Source organism: Phaenicophaeus curvirostris, chromosome 7 (genome assembly GCF_032191515.1).
Source record: "Phaenicophaeus curvirostris isolate KB17595 chromosome 7, BPBGC_Pcur_1.0, whole genome shotgun sequence".
Lineage (NCBI taxonomy): Eukaryota > Metazoa > Chordata > Aves > Cuculiformes > Cuculidae > Phaenicophaeus > Phaenicophaeus curvirostris.
The window spans coordinates 25418982-25440431 of NC_091398.1; the positions used below are offsets into that span (position 1 = coordinate 25418982).

General features: G+C 52.1%; 1 protein-coding gene across 2 annotated transcripts; it reads right to left on the reverse strand.

The window, feature by feature from the left end:
* Positions 1-2176: 2176 nt before the first annotated feature.
* Positions 2177-21166, reverse strand: TTLL4 (tubulin tyrosine ligase like 4). Of its 2 annotated transcripts, none has more exons than XM_069861311.1 (18): positions 19729-21166; positions 19001-19104; positions 18506-18569; positions 17311-17435; positions 16837-16947; positions 15455-15531; positions 14379-14573; positions 14213-14295; positions 13001-13129; positions 12256-12378; positions 10642-10740; positions 9936-10070; positions 9060-9197; positions 7166-7268; positions 6368-6578; positions 4066-4136; positions 3379-3461; positions 2177-2577 (listed from the first exon to the last, which is right to left on the reverse strand). In XM_069861311.1, exons 1-18 carry the CDS (start codon positions 21078-21080, stop codon positions 2412-2414), a joined length of 3369 nt encoding a protein of 1122 aa, XP_069717412.1. In that variant the 5' UTR covers positions 21081-21166; the 3' UTR covers positions 2177-2411. The 2 variants fall into 2 exon arrangements, with proteins under 2 accessions (XP_069717412.1, XP_069717413.1); XM_069861312.1 differs by having other exon boundaries at positions 2177-2553; positions 19729-21164.
* Positions 21167-21450: the final 284 nt, after the last annotated feature.

Consider the following 21450-nt stretch of genomic DNA (forward strand, 5'->3'; position numbering starts at 1 on the left):
GGCTTGTTGCCGTGCCAGTCCGGGAGCAGATGTGGGCCAGCGGGCTGGTGGCTGCTGGGCCAGGCGGACAAGGTGACTGTGGCTGAGTCGCAGGGGCAGCTGAGCCTCACCCATGCCGGGAAACAAGGAGAAAAGCCCCTGTGCCTTGGTGCTACCCCAAGGCAGGCACAGCAAGGGGGAACAAGGCAGGGGACTTGGTGCCAGAAAGGCTGGGGTGGCAGAAGGATGTGGTGGCTGCCCCGCTCCCAGGTGGCCCTCGCCCCGCAGTGGAGCAGGAGCTGGGATGGAGCTGGGCAGCCTGGCTCCAGCCTGGCCATCGCCGGGCGCTGGCAGCAGGGAAGGGAGCAGGCATCTCCACTTTCGGCGGCTATTTTCAGGTGCTGGAGAGAAGCCGAGGAGCGATGAGATTGTCACCAAGGAGACCGGAGAAACAGGGCCCAGCTCTGGGCAGCTGGGGGCTGCGGGGAGAGGGGAGGGAGAAGCTTTCTGAAAGGCTGAGGCCCCATGCATGGGACTCAGCACCCCCCTGGGCTCCAAACAACCCAAGTGCCCGGAATCCCCCTGCCAGGCTGGATGGACACAACCCAAAACCAGCAAGGGAGAGCTCAGGGAACCCAACCCTTCCTTCCCTTGCTCTAGGGCTGGGCTGCTCTGTCCCCCCTTAATGACCTGCAGGGGACACACCAGGACATAAGACAGACCCCAGCCCACACAGGGTGTCATGCCTACCTTCCACAGGGCAGCAGGAAAAACACCCAGCTCCAGGAAAGAGACTGGAACGGTGAGGTGGAGGCACAAATCCTGCCTGAACCAGAGCTGCTCTGCTCTATGGACACAAATGGGCCAGGGAAATGGAAGCAGATGGAGGCCAGGAGAGCAGCTGAGTGTTAAACTTCAAGAGGAATCCTTGAGGAAGGAAGGGAAAATAGAGAGCAGAGCCCAGGAGAACAACACCTGAACCTCATTAAGTTCAACAAGGCCAAGTGGAAGGTCCTGCACCTGTGTCTGGGCAATCCCAAGCACCAATACAGGCTGGGAGGAGAGTGGATTGAGAGCAGCCCTGAAGAGGACTTACGGATGTTGGTGGATGAGAAGTTCAACATGAGCTGGTAACAGCTGCTTGCAGCCCAGAAAGGCAGGCGTATCCTGGGCTGCATCAAGCGTGGGCCAGCAGGTTGAGGGAGGTGATTCTATTCCTCTACTCCACTTTTGTGAGGCCACACCTGGAGCACTGAGTCCAGTTCTGGAGTCCTCAGCCCAAGAAGGACATGGGTCTGGTAGAGCAAGTCCAGAGGAGGCCCCAAAGATGTTCAGTGGGATGAAGCACCTCCCATATGAGGACAGGCTGAGAGACAGGTTGTTCAGCCTGGAGAAGGCTCTGGGGAGACCATATAGCAGCCTTCCAGTACCTGAAGTGGGGGGCTACAGGAAAGCTGCGGAGGGGCTTTTTATCAGGGAGTGTAGGGATAGGACAAGGAGTGATGGTTCTAAGCTGAAAGAGGGGAGATTTAGATTAATCATTAGGAAGAAATGTTTTCCTGTGAGGGTGGTGAGGCCCTGGCCCAGGTTGCCCAGAAAAGTCGTGGCTGCCCCATCCCTGGAGGTGTTCAAGGCCAGGCTGGATGAGGCTTTGAGCAACCTGATCCAGTGGGAGGTGCCCCTGCCCATGCCAGGGGGGTTGGAACTGGGTGATCTTTCAGGTCCCTTCCAACCCAAACCATTCTGTGAGTCTGTAACCCCAGTCTGCAGTCCCCACACTCACACTGCGTGGCACCTGGGAAAGTCAACAGCCTCATATGGATGCTGCCCCACCCTGGCAGCCTGTCTGTCCCCACAACAAACCAGAGCCACCAGGCTGTTACCTGTGGCCTCTCTTGAGCAGCAATGTGCAAGCCTGAGGTTTCCCCCAGACCCTGAGGCAGGAGGAGGGCAGGATGTTGGCACAGGCTTTCAGAAAGGATGAAACAAGTTGGTTGAAAATCCCAAGCCCTGCTCCTTCCTGAGGAGCAGTGTGGTGGCTGGGGCCTTTTCTCCATGGGACAGGCTGCAGCAGCACTCAGCTCCCAGCGTTCAGGGAGATACAGGCAAGCAAAGGTTCAGCCTCTGCTGGTCAGGGATGGGAAGGCCAGGCTAACTCCAAGCTCAGCCAGCTCTCATGCAGCAGAAAAACCACCACCACCACATCAGGCTTTAATAGCAGCCCAGGACAAAGATCAGACAAACTCAGCTTCCCGAAGCTTTGTGATTTGTTTTAAAAATGGAAGTCACACAGCTCTCCCATTTGCCCAGTAGCCCTACAAGCAAGTGTGCAGCGCAGGGGGCTCCCACAGTCCTTGCTCTCCGGAGCCAGCTCCTGTCTCTTCCTTTGAGGTAGGTTGAGGTGTCCGCAGGGAGGGACAGCAGCTGCCTGGTCACATCACCAGGGCAGTGTCTGAGAGGCAGCCAGCAGGTTGCTGGTCAGCTTCATCAGTGCATTTGTTGAGAGGTAAGCTCTGAGTAGGGCTGGGTTCCTGGCATCTCATGAGGTCCTCTCCAGTTGAAGGGAGGAGTGTGCTGCAGGAGAAAGGAGAGCCCGTGCTGCTTAGGAATAGTGAGAAAGGATCAAAAGGGCCATGGTGCAACATTCATCTGTAGTATCATTACACGCAGACTGACTCAGAAGCATGGCTCCCAGGCTCACCTACTCAATCTCCCAACCCAGGTAGCTCCATTCACCCCAACAGATATTCAAGACATTGATGGGACTTTGGGGTCACACCTTGATATGCCTTTTGGGTCACACCTTTATACACCTGCGTGTAAACCCAACTCCATCCTGGCCTAACCATAGGAGGAGGGATGCCCTCTCCCTTAACACCAGAGACCAGGAGTGTGTCAGGCCTCCACTTCAGCTCACCCAGACAAACTTCAGTTCTCCACCTCTCTGCAGGAGGCTGTTGAGGCCAGAAGCACCCATTTCACAGCCCAGCTTTGCTTGGGGAACTGTCAGTGCAGCAGACTCAAAGTTTTTGCTACTTCCCCCAAACCCATGCTGGGTCTGAGAGCCTCTGCTCGCTGCTGGCCAGATCAGAGCCTACAGAATTGGTGCGGGTTCCTCTGGGGAACATCTTGTCAGCACGTCCTGACCACAACAACCCCAAACACCACCCCGTCTGGCTACTCTGGGCCTTGTTCCCATCTTAGCTGGGTGTGCGGTGCCAAGATGACATACCTTCTTGTGCAGACAATGTGCCAGCCCTACCAGTTCACTCCCCAGAAAGTGGAGGCTTGCTTCAGACCCTGCAACCCAACCTGTTCCTCTCCCCGTAAACAAAGCTTCTTTCCCAGCTGCCAGTTCTCTCTTGGGACACCAGTCCTAAAACCACACTGCAAACTCACCCCAGTCTGCCCAATTCCAGTTTGCTGACGCCATCCGATTGAACGCTGTTCTTCTGAAAGAAGACAGACTCCGGCAGCGACCACTGCAGGAGGAGAGAAAGACAATTAAATGGCTATTTAAATTGTGGCAAAAATCCCTCAAGCCTGCTGGGCTCTGCTGTAGGCTGCCCTAGTGTGCTTCAGCCTGAACTGCCTCAAATTGCTGTGCATCGTCACTGCCACCACACTGTTCCCAGAATAGCAAACAGAACAGTCTTTGCTCTCCGCCTAATGAATCCCTCTGCTGTAAGTGGGAGCAGAGCACCTTGAGGTCAAAAGAGTGGGTTTCTTTCACTGGATGAGCCTACTGTAAGCACAGGAGTGACAGACAGAGATGGCACCTTTGAGAGGGGAATAAAGGGCAGGCCAAGTGCCAAATATGTAGGGATGAGCCCAGAGCACCCACGGATATTGAGATGCAAAGTACTTGCAGATCTGATACACTGTGTGGATTTCATATTGGTGGGAGATAAAGAACTGTGGGTTTTTCCACTCTCCTGCAGACCTTATTAGAGGGAGAGGAAGAGGGCAAACAGGTAGGGCAGGAGCTACAGGAAGCAAAACAGGCAGATTCTCTGCCAAACTCTGCACAGGCTTCAAAGCAGACAAACAACCACTTCTCCCCATCCTACCCACAGCCATACGCACCATCTGAGCCAAATTCAGCCCTGCCCCAGTGTGGTACCCTTTGGCACACCAGTTCTTTAGCAGCTCCAGACCTGGGAAGTGACAGAAAAGACAAGAAGCAAGAATGAGTGACCAAGTCTGCAGAGAGTTAAGCTTTCCCAGTTTAAGGCACGCAAATATGCTGCACAGAGTGAATGACCGTACAGTACATGCTATGCAATAACTACTTCAACATGTGCCCAAGCCTCAGCAAACACGGGGTAACCCAAGGGCGTTCACCCTTTGTATGAGCAAATACCAGCGTGTGCTAGCACGTGGGCTGCTGCAGTGCCTGCCTTCCTCCTGGGGAGCCAGACGCACCATGCAGCAGGCTCAGCTAAGCAGAGAAACTGGGGCAACGTGGGTTTTGCTGAATTAGACCAGACTGGCTGTCCCCCTGAGCCCAGTACCTGCCAACGGCAGCACCTGATTTAAGCTGCAACAGTGAAAGTTCCTACAGTGCAAATGTAGAGCAGCCTTGCTGCCTCTGGCCCCTTTCCCAGAGGAGGGCAGCTCAGGCAACCTCCTCCTTCCACAGTATTGATCACCTGTGGCATCTGAGTGCATCGTTTCATCCCAGCACGGACCCATCCAGAGCTCAACATGGGCTGAGACCCGGTCTCCATCCCTGGCAGAGGGCAAGGCTGGCATGGACCAAGCTCACCAGTGGTGTGACTGGACCTCCAGACATACACAAGATGCCCTGCTCCAGAGCACAGGGAAGTCACCTTGAAGCAGAGCCATGTGTGCAACTGCACTGAACAGGCTCCACTTCCTCCAAGGCCTCCTGCTGTCTCCAGCTAATCGTCCCCGCTGCAGCCAAGCAGCTAACCCAGAGATCACGAGAAATCCAGGACTGCTTTCTTCCTGTTTCCTTTTGTAAGAGCCTTAGAGCTAAGGTGCTTTGAGATTTAGGAACCAGCAGAGCAATGCCAGGAACTTGATGCTGTCCAACTGGAGTTACTGTTGTTTGCTATATGATACCAGCCCTGGCTATAGGAGAAATCCTTGCTGTGCAAACTCTGCTCCTCAGTGACCTTTCAGCAAGCCCCAGCACTTTGGAAAAAAACCCTACGTGTTGGGGGCTGAGGGGAGCAGGGCAGCTCAGCAGCCCTGCCCCAGCTCTGTGCTCCAGCCTGGGCTTTGCACCTCACTGGCCAGAGAGAGATGAGGGCTGTGTAGAGCATATGTGAATGGGAAGGAGCGGGGAGACTGGGTTTTGCTCAGACATGAAGAGAAATGAGAGGGAAGAGCAAATCTGCTCATCAGGATGCTTCAGGGAAGCTGCAGCACTGAATCAGGACCCCGGCATTCAGGGCAGCACTTCAGTGCGAATGATGACAGGATCTTTCTTCCAGCTGACAGGAGAGCATCCAGCAAAGGTATTAGCGAGGCAAAGGATGACACATGCTGACAGTGCAGCTGGAGAGGGCTATGAGATTACTGTCTCTCTGTGAAAGACTGTTACTGACCCCTTTGATATTTGCTTTAACACCAGTGAAAAGTGACAAAAGCTTTTTTTTCTCTGCATGACAGCCAAGCTAGGAGCACACATACGGTTGACTCAGCGGAGGGCTTCCTCCTGCAGAAGCCTCTCCAGCTATATCAGATGCTGGATGTTGAGCCTTGAGCCACAGTCTTTTTTGTTTCATGTTCTCTAGTGCTTCGTGCAAGACCTCACTGCTTCTGCCTCTTAAACAGCCTCTACTGCTGCCTTGATAGACAGCCCTGAGTGAGAAGGAATTGGTCCAGCACAGTTATGCCTCATTAAAGGATGTTTTTTATTAAAATACAGAGTTGTGTCCTGGAAAAGGGGAAAAGATAGCTATTACGGAATTCTAGTGTTTAGGAAAAAACCCTCTGTGCGCACACTGACAGTTTTTCATCAATTAGAAAGCAGCAGGAGATCTGGGAATAGGCCAAATTTTCCCTTCACTTCACAGATCACCTGTAAAGAGAAAATGCCAGTGACTCCAGCTGTTTCTCCCTCAAAAGAGGGCAGAGGCATGCAATACCAGACCAGAGCTACAGGTTGAAGGCAGAATCCCAGCCTGCTTCAGCCCCAGGGCATCTAGAAGTGCTGGTGCTGTGTTTACCAGGGCAGACAGCATATGTGATCAGCTTAGAATAAGCTTTTCCTGACACCTGAAGCAGTCTAGGAGAAGAACACATTCCCTACGGCTGCTGTGCAGGCAGGCAGCTCCCTCTCAACACACGTGGTTTGGAAGTCTCCCACGACCTGCCTGACTCAGGTGGCTGTGCCAGGCTTTCGGATGGCAGTTACCTTTGTGTTTATTCAAGTAGTATTTGAGCTCCCATTGGGTCACCAGTATGTTGAAGTAACGAGGCTGCTCAAAGAAGCGCAGGTACCGCATGGAGATATGGGTGGGGAACACCCGCTCAAACTGCCCACGCCGGGAATATTCATCCTCTGTCTCCACCAGGACACGAACATCATCTGGGGTCAGGATGTCCAAGACAGAAGAATAAAAATCCTGCAAACAAGAGCAACCCAGGGTCAGGGAGAAGCGAACTACGTTTTGTCAGCCCCCCTTCCCACCTCTTCACTCCTCAAAGTCTCTTAGGCAGAGTTCTCCATGTATCTGAGATCTTTGGGTCAGAGGCTACATGGAAAATGAAGAGATCTAGGCTCAGTAATGACATCAATGTGGCACATAGCTGAAGAGTCTCCCAGTACTGCAGTCTCTTACAGACACTGCCAAGTAGCACACAAGGCAAGCAGCCCTGTTAACTCGCACCAAGTCAGCAGGGAAAGGCTGAGAGCTGAGCAGTGACAAGAGGAGGAGCAGACAGTGCTCAGACCCTGTTTAGGGACTTGTGGATAACATGCCCCTCAACATGTCCCTATTTTAATGTCAAGGTGAGCCAGTGCAGCAGCGGCTTAAGCAAATTTATCTCTGACCAGCTTTCTTGTAACCTACTGGAGCCCAAGTGCTCCCCCTCATCTGGCTGTCCTGACATCAGGGCACAATCTGCAGAGGGACAAGGGACAGACACGTGGGACTGGTTGGGACAGTGGCTTGGCAAGATGGCACAAGCATCAGAGGAGACTGTGTCATACCTGGTCAGGTATCTTCTGCGTCAAGTAATAGGCCTTCTTCATCTTCTCTGCTATTAAATGCTCAGATGCTGGCTTAGGCTTCTCCTTCAAAGCATCGCCCAGACTAAGGACACAAGAAGAGGCAATAGAGCATTTACACTGAGAAGACAAAGTCTTGTCATGGCACACCTGCTCCCAGTAACTTCTGCAAGAGCCATGACACCCTCAGGAAGATGCTGAAGGATCTCACTAGTTCTGAGAGATCAGCAATGCACCCACAGCCTTGTGCATAAGCACATGACGCAGGAAGGATGTGGGCAGAGGAACTGGGAGGGCCCTGCCAGTTCCCCACTAAGGGATTTCAATGTTCCTTTATCCAAAAGGTGAACAAACATCCTTGTCAAGACGACCAAAGGCACACCTTGACCCAATTTACACCACTTGAAGCTTGGGAAGGATCTAATGTCTACATGCCAGAGGGCTGGGGACACAGGTACTTGGTACCAATACTGTACAAGGAAGAAGAGAAATCAGATCAAAAACTTTCCCCTGCAACATCCAAGAACTTCCAAGAATCAAATTCAGCTCTATCTCCACATGCCATGGGAAATCCTGGCCTTTTGCACTATCTAACCAGCAACCATCTGAACTATTCTATGCACCCAACTGAACTATTTGGGGATGCCAGAGTCTGGGAGATACTTGTCCAACACCTTCTAACACGTACATCAACACAGCTAATTTGTTCTGCTGCTGCAAAAATAATTGATTGTGAATGGATCCAAACAGGGTGAGTAGAGCCTTGAAGCTGTGCTGCATGGTGCTTGGGGAACATACAGATCTACTGGAGTTATGCCCATAGACAATAAACTCTTCATATACTTCCCAGGGCAGGAGACATGGCTAAGCAAGCTTGCCCCTGGCTGCAGGAACTCCGGTAACGCACCATTTGAACCATGTTAAGGATCTGCTTAATCCCTTACAGGTCCCTGCGAGGACACCTGCCCTTCAGCACCTCCGTTTCAAGCCGCAAACAAGCATGTGATCAAAGCAGATGAGCTGGCGAGCGCTCCGCAGCTGGAACTGGCCCACGCTCCAAGTTTCTGCCTTTGCTGAAGGCACAGGGCAGGCGAAGGGCAAGAGTTCCATCTTTTGGCATGCCTATACATCACCGCATGCTGGTGCTCATCCGAGCAAGCTGCTCCTTTAGCGACACAAAGCCAGCAGCCATTCTGCTGCAGTAAATAGCACTGGTCTCCCAGGCACCACCAGGTTTGAAACCAGTGTAAGTCCAAGCTGTCATGAAACACAGAAGGAAAAAAGACCTGGATGGACACATGTTTGGGGATTAGCCTTATGCAAGAAACAGTCATGTTAGCTGCAAAGCCAGACTGTGCGCACCCCTACCCATAGGTTTACAGTCTCTGACACCTGCAGTTCTACCTAAGGAAGAGATTGTTACAGCCTTTGCAAAATAACAGGTGCTCCTCTTGTTCAAGGCAGCAGCACGTCAGCCCTGGGGTAGAGGGTAAGTGGATCCAGTCCCAACACAGCCAGCCAACCCTCTAAGCAAACGGAGAGGTAGTGCAACTCAGCATTGAGTTGGTTCTGGCAGGGGCAAGGAGGAGAAAGCACAACTGAACCAACTGCAGAGCAAGCACAAATTATGCTGGCCTTGCTTCCAACTATGGACCTGCAGAGTGGGCATAAATCTTTTCGCCTTGAAGTGACCGCAGGAACCAGATACCTAGGCAATGATGCAAGTCTCTCAGACCCATAGCTGAAGGACTAGCAAGCACAAGCTCTCAACAGCACAGAAACCAGTGTTTGCTGGGCTGCAAGCAGCCCCCAGATGAAATCACCCAAGAAAAAAAGCCTGCCTTGCCATGCTGCTGTGACAGAGAAAGGGGCTGACCTGCAGGTAGAGCCACTTCTCGTCTGCGATCTTGCGACCACATTGTCTGTACTGGGCAGAACGAAGCCAGCAAGGTTGAGGAGGTCCCGGATCATCTGGCCCTTGATGCTCACATCCAGTGGGGAGTTGGAGTGGAGGCTGCAAGAAGGAAGCATCACAGCAGTCTGAGTGCTAGAACGGAGGTGCAGAGCCCCACAGCTCCCAGATCACTCCCATGGTTAAATACCAACCAGGACACAAAACCCAGCCTGTTCCTCACCTCATCACAGACAGCCATTGAGAGAAAAATCCTGACAACAGCTCTCTGAATGGGTGCTCCCCACCAGAAATGGTTCATTTCTCCCCCTCTTCCCAGATCAGTTGGAAACCAGCAAATCCACTCCCAGATTTTTGTGTAGGACCACAGCTCTGTGTCCAGCTCATGCCCAGGCACTCTCGCAGGCAGGAGAGGCTGTGCTCAGGCACACCAGAACTCCTGGCCTTGCCTGTCCAGCCAACACCATGCAAGCACGCAAGGATGCTGTCAGCAAGCAAGGAACGGCGCACGAGGCAGTGGAGCTGCTGATCAATTCTGCCCACACAAAAAAGAAATCTCTGCCATCATCCGTTCCCTACATGACACATCCCTCCTTGGCCTTCCTTTTTTAACGTACTTTTCCCTGGCTGTTGCTGGAGCATGCTCAGCAAAGCTTTCTGAGCTGCAGATGGGTATTGCTTTCTCAGACAGGGAAAACTTTGATTCCTGCAATCTGGAGAGGGAGGCTTCAAAGCCCACAGTCTTTCAGCACAGAGTGCAGAGAACATCAGGAGCCAAAATCACTTTATGGTAAAAGAAAGGCCATAAACTGCTCTCATGTGGCTCACAATATGCTTTACCTTGGGGAAATGTTGACCTCTAAGATCCAGGGCTTGAGGTTTTCATCCAGCATGATATCAAACCCAAACAGCTCATGGCAGCAATACGGCCGCCGCACGTACATCTTCACCAGGCTGTTCACGTAGGGCTCAGATCTGCAAGCCAAGGAAAATATGCTTTTTTCCAACAGTGAGACAGCTCTGCTGTTCACAGCACACACTGCCAGTTCCAAGAGAGCATGCAGCCACGTGCTGCAGGAGCAGGTGGGCTGAGAGACCAACACAGGCTTCTGAGCTGCTGCTGCTGCACTGCGTATGGATCCGGCATTTGCATCCTGAGCATCCTCGCTCTGTCAGGCAGGATCCACTTCTGAACACAAGACCCATTCTGCAGCAGAGGACCTTTCTTCTCGGGCACCCTGGCCAAGAAGGGGAGCAGGTGGGAAGCTGAGTAGAGTGTACACCAAACCCTCCTGGCCTCCTCGCCTGCACCGCAGGCAGACCCGGGAAATGTACAGTCTATTTACCCATTGCAGCTACTGCGGCATGAGCACAAGCGACAGGATGAAAGGAAGGATCCAGAGAGGAATACTGATGCCAGCAGACATGGTAGCATTTAGATTAAGAGTGAAAGGACCAAAGGACCGTGCTGAGAAGGTACTGGAGGACAGGAGGGGCCAGGGTGCACCTCACAATCAGGCACAGAGCAAGGGGTACCATGACTCACGCAATGATGGTTTTGATAACGATGTCTTTAATCTTCTCCCAGATAGCCTCGCTATTAATTCCCTTCTGGGTCAGGTAACTCCAGAGAGCTTTGAGTGCCCTGGGAGAGAAAACAAAGGAGGTAGCTCTGTAGCCCCTCACTGCCCAGCCCAGCTAGGAAAGGGAAAGCAGCAGAGAGGAGCCTTGACAAAGCTCTTCCCCGGTACGGCCATCCTTCTGCCATCCTCAAACCCCTCAGCTCCTGGTTGCTGCCCTCCTCAGCCTGGCCCCTGGTCTTGTAGGCCCAGGCTACGAGGAATATAAATCTGTCACAGACTTGTCCCTGCACTGGAGTAATAGGTCCCAAATTAGCACACAAGCAAGGTATGTCAAGCCCAAATCTTCTCTTCCCTCCCCCTCCACGTCCTCAGCAAACCTCCCCTTCCTGCAGGCCTTCCCCCGCAGCACTGCAAAGCAGCTCAGCAGGAATCCAGCAGGACCCCTGTAAATCTTTTCAATGGAGCCATTTCACTGGGGCTTCGGGGGTGGAGAAAAAATGCTGAAAAATGTGGAGAGCAAGATGGTAGGGGGGAGTGTCTCTGCTTTTATAGGAGTTTCCCACACCACACCGAGCACTGCAAGCTACCTGACACTGAGCCAAGGATGCTCAGATGTTGCTTAAGTGAGACCTTGTGGCTAATGGCCAGGAATCCAAATGTCATGCTTCCTGCATACAAGATGGAGTAGATTACAGCCACTCTCATCTTTAACGTGGGAGCAGCCAGCTTTGACTTGCAGAACTCAAAGCCCACACAATCCCACCTTAATGGGATTTCAGCTGCTGGGGTACAGCAGACCCCTCTCAACATCCCAGTTGGGGACAGACCTGTGCAGCTGTCCAGGTTTGAGAAAGCAATCATACCACAGCAAAGCACCTTCTGCAGCTTCCTTTGAAGTGAAGAAGCCCTGCCCAGACCCATTAATTGAGAACTCTATCCTGCACTATTTTTAAAAGAGTTCAAACATCACTGTGGAATCAGAGACAAGTGACTGTGGTCTTGGATCAGTCCACCCACTGGACAGCAGGGAATTAGAACTCCTGCAAGATTGCAGCCCTCCTTCCAAATGCCTAGAAATTGGCACCATTGCTGCTATTCACACTGAGCAGCACATACACTATCAGTTTTGCACTAGGACTGTCCCTTTCTCTGCCTCCACAAGGAAGTCAAGAGTGAGACGGGCAGAAGCTCCCATCTCATCAATTTAAGCATCACAATCATACAAGTTCTAACAGAAAAAAAAATCAGATTCTGCTTTAACCATATCCCATCGCCCCCACAATAGGGCAATGAGCACAGACGAGAGCAGCATTGGAAACAGGGAACGGCACAGACATAGGCAGGATGAACGCAACCACATCCGAAGCAGCAGTGGACAGGATGAGTCACAAGCCAGGGAGACCATCCAGATTCCATCAACATTAGCCCATGCCAAATTCAATCTGCTCCTTCAGTTTCCCCAAGTGGGAGCAGACAATACAGGGAGCACCTTCAGGATTTCGGTAGAAATTCTGAAAAAAGGCTGATTTAACAAGAAATAGAAAGAGCTGCCCTAGGCCTAAAGGCAGTACACATACCATTTGTGTCCCTGACATGCAGTCTCATCTGAGTTGGACTTGTACTCCGTGTTCTTTTTGTTCACACTGTAGTTTGTCAAGTGCACGAACTTGTTGCTGAGGCTCTTCATCGAAGAGGAGTACCTGGAGGAGGCAACAGGAACAACAAGCACTCTGAGCTTAAGCAGCTGTCCCAGGCCCATGGGACAGAAACAAAACTCTGTTCTCATCTCAGACCTCTCTTGACCATCCACCACCCCTGCCACCTCCCTCTGCCAACCTGCCCAGAGCTCTCTGTCCCCAGAGGCCCAGATCTGACACAACAAATTGAGAGGCATGGAGCAGGCTGCCTCCGGGCAAGTGAGACACAATCCCACCCTCACAGCCGCAATCCCACCCTCACAGCACGTCCTTAAAAGACTGGAGCATCACTGAGCAAAAAGCACTGCAGGAACTGCAGCAGCCTGAGGCAATATAGTCAAAACTGGAAGAAACACCTTATGCTGCTCTTATGCAGCATGAAGTTTCAAGAACTCCTTTACACTGAGCTGATCTTGCTGTGGGAAAAGTGGATGAATAAAGCATCCTCTCACATTCCCATTCAACACTGTCACTGGCAGGGACTCCGTGTGTTTCCGAACGGTTTCTTAAGCAAGCAAGCTACAGCTTTAAGCATCACCACATACAGGATGACTCCCTCCTACCGCAGCCACACGTGCCTCAGCGCTAAAGCAGCCCCCCAGCACTGCTCTCTCATACAACCTACTTGCAGCTAGCAAAGCGAACCAATCCATCCTTAAATAGGTAGACCCTGAGGGGATCGTAGCAAGTGACGTAAACGTAGATTCTCAGGTCGAACTTCTTCCCGCCGATGAGGTAGGGTTTGTGCAGATATCTGTAGAAGGAAGCAAGCACCAGGGGATAATTATGATTCCTGTGTGCAGGAACATCTCTAGCCTCCACCTCAGAAGGCCTGGCAAAACCAAGGATCAATACAGAAGCCCCTTTGCACAGCATTTCCAAGTTAAGCGCATTCACAGTCAAAATGAGAGAGGAAAAAAGCTCTCCCATGCACAGAGAGATCCTGCAGCACATGAGCAGTATTTCCTTCTGCTCAGTTCCATTTTGAAGAGATTTTCCCCGGCTCTAAGGCACAGTAGCTTTTCCACAGCCACAAGACTGATCACAATATTCAGGAACATCTAAGACACACTGGGCCACTGACGGTTTGGTTCAGTGAACAGAAATAGCTGGAAATTTTCATTCAAATAATTTGATTATTCACCCCAGGAGTTCAGGATTTTCCACAGGGAAGCTTATCACTTTGCATGGGAAGCAGAGAGGGAGAACAGACAAGCCAACACAGCAATTCTCTGTCTGTCTAACACCAGATGGTTTTCCTGTCCTCCCAAGAACCTTCTCAGAAAGCAGCCTCAAACCAAAACCATTCCATTTTTCTGCAGAAGGGGAAGGAGATTCTGAAAATTCTGTTATTCCAAGTAAACCCTTTGACCAATGTCCACACACACAGAAGCTCTTACTGACCCATTCTAACTTGGATAAGAAAAAATATTTGGCAATTGTCACCTCTTCCCTGAGACTTCTCTTCACACTGTGCTTGTGAGCACTAGATAAGGTTTATTTATCTCAAAAGATGCCAAATCCCAGAGCACAAAGCACTGGAAGCAGCATCACAGCAGAGATGAAGCTGGATCACCTCCCAGGCAGAAGCTCCAGAAAGCCCATGGAGCCAGTCTGTATCTTAGACCTCAAAAATCTGCACAGAGACAGCAGCACTCTGGTAAGGCCAGCTGCAGCTGACAGTGTTTCAGCAGCAGCATTATAGGCAGTCGAGAAGTTTCTGGATGAAATCAGGCACTTCTGCTCTGCCACATAGTGGCAGTGGCCCAGATCTTGACAGAGAGACTAGACACCAGGAGTCCCAGGCTGGGTGACCATCTTGCTTTCCTTCACTCACCTCTGTACCAGCAGCGGTCTCCTTTTGGGGAGCTGGCTCCATTTGTGGATGACCTGGATACCAATGCCTCTTGCTGATGCTGGCTGAAAAACACAAACAAGAAGAGATCAGATCTTCTCCCTGCAGTTACAATGGAACGGGGAATTGAGTTCTGCTTTGGGCTTACCGGTTTCACAATCCACTTCTGGCGGCTAGCTCCTTCCTCCCACGCTTTCCTGAGTAATTTGATATCCTGGGGCAGGATGAAGGACTGAGGGAAGAAGTTAAATTCCTTCTTCCCACAGCGAGCTTGCATCTTCAACAGGTTGCGCCACAAACGGTCCTTTCTCCCAATTTGAAATGAACCAGGGAAGTGGTTTAGCTGGAAAGAAATCCAGATGCTGTGAGATCTCCCTTCTTCCCCAACTCCCTGCCCACACCCTGCTGCTCCCTGGCCAGAGGATACATGCTTTCTGAACACAGTGCAAGTTAACACTCTTTGCTCCCCTCCCAAGATCACACCAAGACAGATTCTGCAGGCTCCTGAAGCTTTGCAGGGACAAACACCCAGAGTGACCCACAACAGCTACAAGGCCAGCAGCTACCACCTCATCCTGTCTGATGTTTGAGCAGCTGCAGGCCACTAACCCTCAGCCTTTGAGCTTCCTCTGGCAGTATCCTCTACCCCAGTGGTTTCCCACTTGCTTCTAAATTGCATGCCATAGTCCTGCCTGTGCACCACAGGCTCTGGGGGCAGAACGACCCCGCAGCAGGAGGCTGGTGGCTTCTAACACTAGACACTGTCTGAAGACCAAGCAGTCTGGAGCGCCACGGCTCTCCAGAAGAAACATGTACATGCAATACATATCAAACCTCTGGTCCCTTGCATGTTCCCCAGGCAACTCCTGACCCTTTTGTAATCTGAGTTAGGTACATCTCCTCCAACGGCGCTGGCTGGGAGAGTACTGGCCCTATGGCTTAGTTCTGCCTGAGGAAGGACTGCTTTAGGCCACAGTGACTGAATTTAGACAAGCTCACAAGTGAACATGGCTTGGCTACAGCCCAGTCTGTACAAGATCCACCTTCACAGCAGGGATGCTCACTCAGCTGCGCCTGTCTCTTGGGCTCATCTCCCAGTACAGAAATGCCAGCTGCCACACTTTGGAAGGGACACTGCAGAGCCTGTAGGGAAAACACCTGGCATCCAAACTACTCCCAAGATGCTTTTCATGCATGTGAAGGTCGGCCCAAAACACTGTCTACCTTCTGGTGCTCCTTGATGACTCTGAAGCTGGAGGATTTCATGTGGTGGCCCCAGCAGCCCAGCCAATCATTGCTTTCTGCAGGAAAAACAGAGAAGTCCACGACCAAGTACCCTGCCACCCACAACAGTCATTCAATCCCCCAGCACCCCATCTCCTGGGGCCAGCAGAAGTGTGGCAGGGATGCTGCACAGCAATAGCATAAAGCACTCAATACTGGCTGCTATGAAGCTGCCAAACCGAAGTCTGTGAGTGGGATCCAGTTAACCAGGCAGGTCATATCCTTGCAAACATGATTATTGCAGGGATCCAGGAAGACACAGGCTCAAATGAATGGCTTTAATCCCCCTGCACCCTGACTTGCCTGACTACTCACAGCAGGTGAATGAAGCAGTTGGCTTATCAGTGCTGCACTGCAAAGGGATGTGTAGGATTGCAAGACTTCCTAGGTCTTGCTCTGCCATGCGTTTCCCATAGCAGACCCAAAATGGTGTGTACAGAGGCCTCCTGACACACACAGGAGCCTCATAAGTATTAATGGGAGATCACACTCCAGGGTATGGATCATAGCTGCAAATGCTCAGTGCTTCCCCAGCCCTTTCATACGCATTTCTTCAGCAGAAAAATCCCAACCCTGAGAACTTTCTGGCCATGGTCATTGGCTCATTGCTCTCTACAACTACCTGAGAGGAAGTTGTAGAGAGGAGGGTCCTGGCTCTTCTCCCAAGTGACAGGGGACCGGACAAGAGGGAATGGCCTCAAGCTCCACCAGGGGAGATTTAGGCTGGACATTAGGAAAAAAATTTTCACAGAAAGGGTCATTGGGCACTGGCAGAGGCTGCCCAGGGAGGTGGTTGAGTCACCTTCCCTGGAGGTGTTTAAGGCACGGGTGGATGAGGTGCTGAGGGGCATGGTTTAGTGATTGATAGGAATGGTTGGACTCGATGATCCGGTGGGTCTTTTCCAACCTGGTGATTCTATGACAGCTTATTCCCGAGCACATGGGGACAAGGAACAGCAGTGCTGGGGTTGGCACCAGATGAGTGCCAGCCTCCTTAGAGTGGCAGCACCATCTAGAGGCACAGCTCAAACAAGGCAAAGCACAGCTCTGCTGCCCCACACACTGCTTCAGCTCCTGACAACCCAAGAGTAAGTTCTTGCCGTCCAGTCCAGGGACAAGCCAAGAGGGAGATCAGGCCCTGCTAGGACCCACAGAGCACTTGGATATTGCTGGTCAGAGAGGCAGAAACAGGAACATCCTACAGTGCCGAGCCTGTATTGCTCCTACTCGGCTCCTTGCAGGCAGTCCATCTTCTCACACCCGCGAGTTGGAGGCGAGGGAGAACACAACTTGTTGGATGCTGCCAGCCTCATACCACTTACTTTTGCTGACTCTGAAGTGGGACCTCCCAACAGTTTGCTTCACTATGTTTGGTGTGACTGTGCACATTTTCCATCGCAGCAGCTTCCTCTGCTCCCAAGGCAGCTTTTCCACTAGAAAGGCAAAAGGACAGAAGGAAAACAAACTCAATAATCAGATTTTCTACACCTGCACCTAGGCTAATTCTTATGGTTTGCTGCACAGGCACCAGGCCTTCAGAGGAGGCTGCACAGCACACTTCACAGAACTAGCATGGAGCAGAAGATACTGTGGCTAGGGGAGATCCAGGATGCTGGAAAAGTTGATGGCAACTTGACTCATGCTCCAGGCTGTGGGAGCAGCCATCATTTTACTCCAGCTCTTTGGATCTCACACCACTACTGGGTTGTACCCCGGGAGGGGGAGCTGCTGGCACCATCGATTGCAAGTAACAGGCTGGGTGCTCTCCTCCTGCACTGCAAGTGATGTTGGCTCACCTCTCTCATCCCGAGTACTGAAGTAGATGGTTGGAGGCACATTAGGGAATAAACTGCAGACAAGAGCTGGTTTGAGCACTTTCTCCTGAGCCTCAGTGGGCTGGGCCAGGCACCCGATACACTTCCTAGGAGAGACAAAGTGGCAGGTGGTCAGCTAAAGGTGAAAAGCAGCCCAGGAAGGGGAATGAGGGGAAAGCTGGAAGGAGCCTTAATCTTGGTAAGGGGAAATTGCACCATTGCAATGGGAGCTAAGGCCAGTGATGCAGTCTGCAGTGATGAGGGGATGAGCTTGCAATGAAAACATGGGCCAAGTGTTGTCATTCACTCGGGACTATGTTTTGCCAGGGAAACTGGTGGAGTCTGTTACATGATAAACCCTATAATCTAGTCCACAGGAACAAGGGGAAGAGATTGTAATGCTTATACGATTCAGCTGTTGTAACCTTCTTGGATTTGGTGCGCTGCAGGGAAGAGCAGTGGAGTTTTACTGACTGTACGTACACCTTCTTACCAAGGCAATCCGGGAGTGAGTGTAGCCTGCAGCAAGGGGAGTGGAGACAAGAAATGGAGAAGAGAAGTTTTCCCCGAGTCTTTATATATTTATTTTTTCAATACTAGAATCAGTAATTAGAAGTTTTTTAATTGGCAATGGATCATATTGATTAAAATTCTCTGGCACAAAAATGGGTTTGATCCACAACAGATCCAAAGCAGGAGGCAGCTGCAAAGGCTTTGAGGCCAGCCCACCACAGAGCTCATACAGGGATGTGGCTGACATCTCTCCCTCCCCACTGCAGGAAGCATTTGGCCCAAGTGCTGCTTTCCCCCATCTGCTCCCAGAGGCCAACCAGCCGTGTCCTGCCAGAAAAAGGTGCTGGTTTAATTTACATCATTTTGTAGGACTTTATCAACCACATGTGCACATCCAGAGCCCTGCAGCAACCTGAAGTTCGACACTGCTCGCAGGAAGCCTTCCTCGTCTCCCAGGTGAGATAGTATGATGGAAAAGCAGCAAGTTGTTGGACAGACAGCAAAGCCAAAGGCAGCTCTGGTGCAAGGAACAGCTCCCACTGCTGGGGGAGCAAGAGGATGACCCACAAAGGATGATACCGCTCTCTTCTGTCACCAGGGAGGGCAAAGAAAGAAATGTTTGGGCAAAGATGTCAAGTTCAGTTCACTGTTTACAACTACTTACCTGGATATGAGAGCTGCAGAGCCACCGGATGACACACCAGCGTCAGAGGAAGCATCCGAGTCACCTACAGGAGGGGACAGACTCAAGTTTTGTCTAGGTGAAGAGTGAATGCACACAGAGTTAGGAAGAGAAGAGAGAAAGCAAATACCCCACGGAAAAAAAACCTTCCCAGCTACTCAGAATCCTTGGATCCTGGAGTTTTCCCACTAATTGGTGCCACAAAAAGCAGGCCAGAGGGTGGAGAAGACAGCCCTGCACAGAGTCCACGGGTAAGTTTTGGAGCAGGACAGTGGTCAGCCCTAGCCCACTTCCCAGAGCACAGTTCCTCCTTGCTTTTAAATAGCATTTGGGTTCAGAATAATCTCTAGGTCATCCTGAAATGACAGCATCAATGTAAGACAGGAGGACAGCAGTGCTCACCCCTAGCTCCCATCATCGCCCACCCTCCCCACCCTAAGGCCCTGAGCACAGCCCTCCCTGGGAACCAGCACTCACTCTCCTCCTCCTCCTGGCTGCAGCTCTCGTACAGGCCATCAGGAAGTTCTTCCTCTGCTTCGTGGGGATGGGTAGGCTCCAGCAGTGACTTCTCAGAAGCGACACTGGGACAAAGGACATCACATCTCAAGGACTGGCATGTGCTTCACAGGGTCAAAGACTCAGAAGCCTCTAAGGCAGCTTGAGATAACGTGGGCAGGGGATTGACAGCAGTGCCAAGCTACCAAGATGGAGAGGCCCCGGGGTACCCTGAAAGGGAACATCTTACAGAGCAGCAAGAAAGAAAGAAGCACAAGGACAACCTCTCCGAGCAGGAGCAACATGTCCTTGCAACCTCCCTGTCCTGCAGCAGCTCTGTGTCTCTAGGGATCCATGTCTCTGCCCTGGACCTGGCTTGACAGCTGGCTTCACCCAAGATACATGCAGAGCCTGCCCCAGCAGGCAGGGCCTCATGACTGTGTGGGGAGCAAGCTAGAAATGCCACACTGTGGCTGAAGGAGAAGGTGGAAGAGCTTGGAGTCACCGCAAGTGCCTGCATCAAGCTGATGGCGGCAGGAAGGCTCCCTTTTCACCAGGCTGCCACAGATGCATTTTGCTTAGGGACACAGTCCATAGTTATCCTTACAGCCACCCTTGTAGTGCCACAGCGTGTTCTCTCCCAACACACGCAGATGTTAACAGCCAGCCCAGCCCACCATGGCCTCCCTCCTCCTCCTGGCTCTACTTACTCGAGCTTTTCTGGGAGCACAGCCTGGGCCCCTTTCTCGTCTTTCTCCAGTTGAATGGTGGACATCTGAGTTGCCACCTCAGAGATGGCAGCGAGGTGCAGAGGCTCTCCTCCTGCCATCTGGTCCCCAGTGCGTGAGCTCAGCGTGCTCACAAGCTGGCAGGCAGCATCGTGGCTGGGAGAGCCAGCGTGCGAGGCCAATAGATGGATGCTGATAAGCCCAGTACAGACAACAGAACTGTCAGTGCCTATAAGGCTTGAGTTACCGTTAAGGCGATGGCTACTCAGCTCCAAGTTCAGGGGAGCGATGGATTCTTTGAGGGTGAGCTGCGCCACAGCATGCTGTCCCTTCCTGCTGTTCCAGTTGGACAGGCTGCTCACAGCCATAAGGCCAGAGCTTTCAACTTCACATCCAAAGCCATTGTGTGTGGCAGCCTGTCTGGCCAGTTGCTGCACAGCCTCTGTCAGGCTGACCTCTGGCTCCTCCACTGCTAAGCTGTGCACTCTCCTCTCAGCATCCTCCTGTGAGCACCGGTCCTTCCTGAGGATTGCAAAACTGGGTGCAGGGGTCAAGGAGGGGACTGTGGTTTGCTCCAACACAAGGTCACTGCTTTTCACTGCTTCCTCAACCAGGCTGCCAGGAGAGCGGTCCCCATCATCCCCAGGGCAGGGCCACGAGGCAGCGGGGAAGCTGTAGGTGTTTTTCAACTTCTTGATCTCTGGAGACTGCAGCAAAGGCACTTCAGCACTGCTTGGCTGTAGGAAAGAGTTGTTATTTAGCGCTGGTCTATGGAGGGTGGAAGGCTGCTGAGCTGAGCTGAGCGCAGAGCCTTTGACCCTAGTCCCAGAGTGCTCCTCCATCAGTGCAGGAAGCAGGCAGGGCTCCATGAGCAAGGAAGACATCACCCTTATGGTGGCAGAGCCGGTGTCCAGAAGGCTTCGGAAAGGAAACCCATAGGGCTTGGGTCTGAGACAAGAACATTGGCAGAGCAGGGAGCTCTCACCCAGGTCCAGGCACAGCTGGGCCACAGGCAGGCTCAGGAGGGCGTCTTCATGGTGGTGTTTGCGCCATACTGACAGCGGGCACAAGAAGCAGGATTGCTGCAGAGAGATCCCTGAGGGCAGCAGTCTTCGATCCTGGAAAGCACTCACATATGTCCTCTCTAAATCCCAGATGGGTTTCACCTGCTGCTGAACCAGGTGCCAGGCCAGGCACAGCGGAGCTCTCCCTGCTGGAAGGGTAGCTGACCCAACCCTGATGCTCTTCTGCTGTTTGGAGCCCAGATCAGCATGTTCTGGTCCTGCGGAGACCATGTAGAGCCATAGCACACGAGGCACGAGTGAGTCAGTCATCTACAGCAGCATCTTTGCTGTAACAAGATAACAGCATGAAAGGTGCTGTAACCCCAGCAGGGCAAAGCACCCAGTCCAATGCCTCAGGAGGGTAAAAAGACGATCACCCTCACAGTTTTCTTGCACTACACATGCACACTCTTTCCTCAGCTGAAAAATCAAGCCTGGGCTGCAGCAGTTAAAACGTAGCTGCTACAAGACCCCGTGGTGGCTTGACAAGCACCATGGCAGTGGCTCACACCTGCCACAGGGCTGGGTCACACAGACCCACACCCAGACAGACCCACACCTGCCAGACCTTCTCAACCTGTGAATCAGACCCCCAGTCTTCAGCACAGATCAGGTTGGCAGCTTCCCAACTGGAGCCTGT

Coding starts and splice junctions, on each gene's coding strand:
- TTLL4 (XM_069861311.1), bottom strand. CDS start 21,080: ATGACTGACTCACTCGTGCCTCGTGTGCTATGGCTCTACATGGTCTCC. Junction 10,741..12,255: donor GCATGTCAGGGACACAAATG/GTATGTGTACTG, acceptor TTTCTCTCCCAG/GGCACTCAAAGCTCTCTGGA. Junction 7,269..9,059: donor AGAAGTGGCTCTACCTGCAG/GTCAGCCCCTTT, acceptor TTGTGTCCTTAG/TCTGGGCGATGCTTTGAAGG.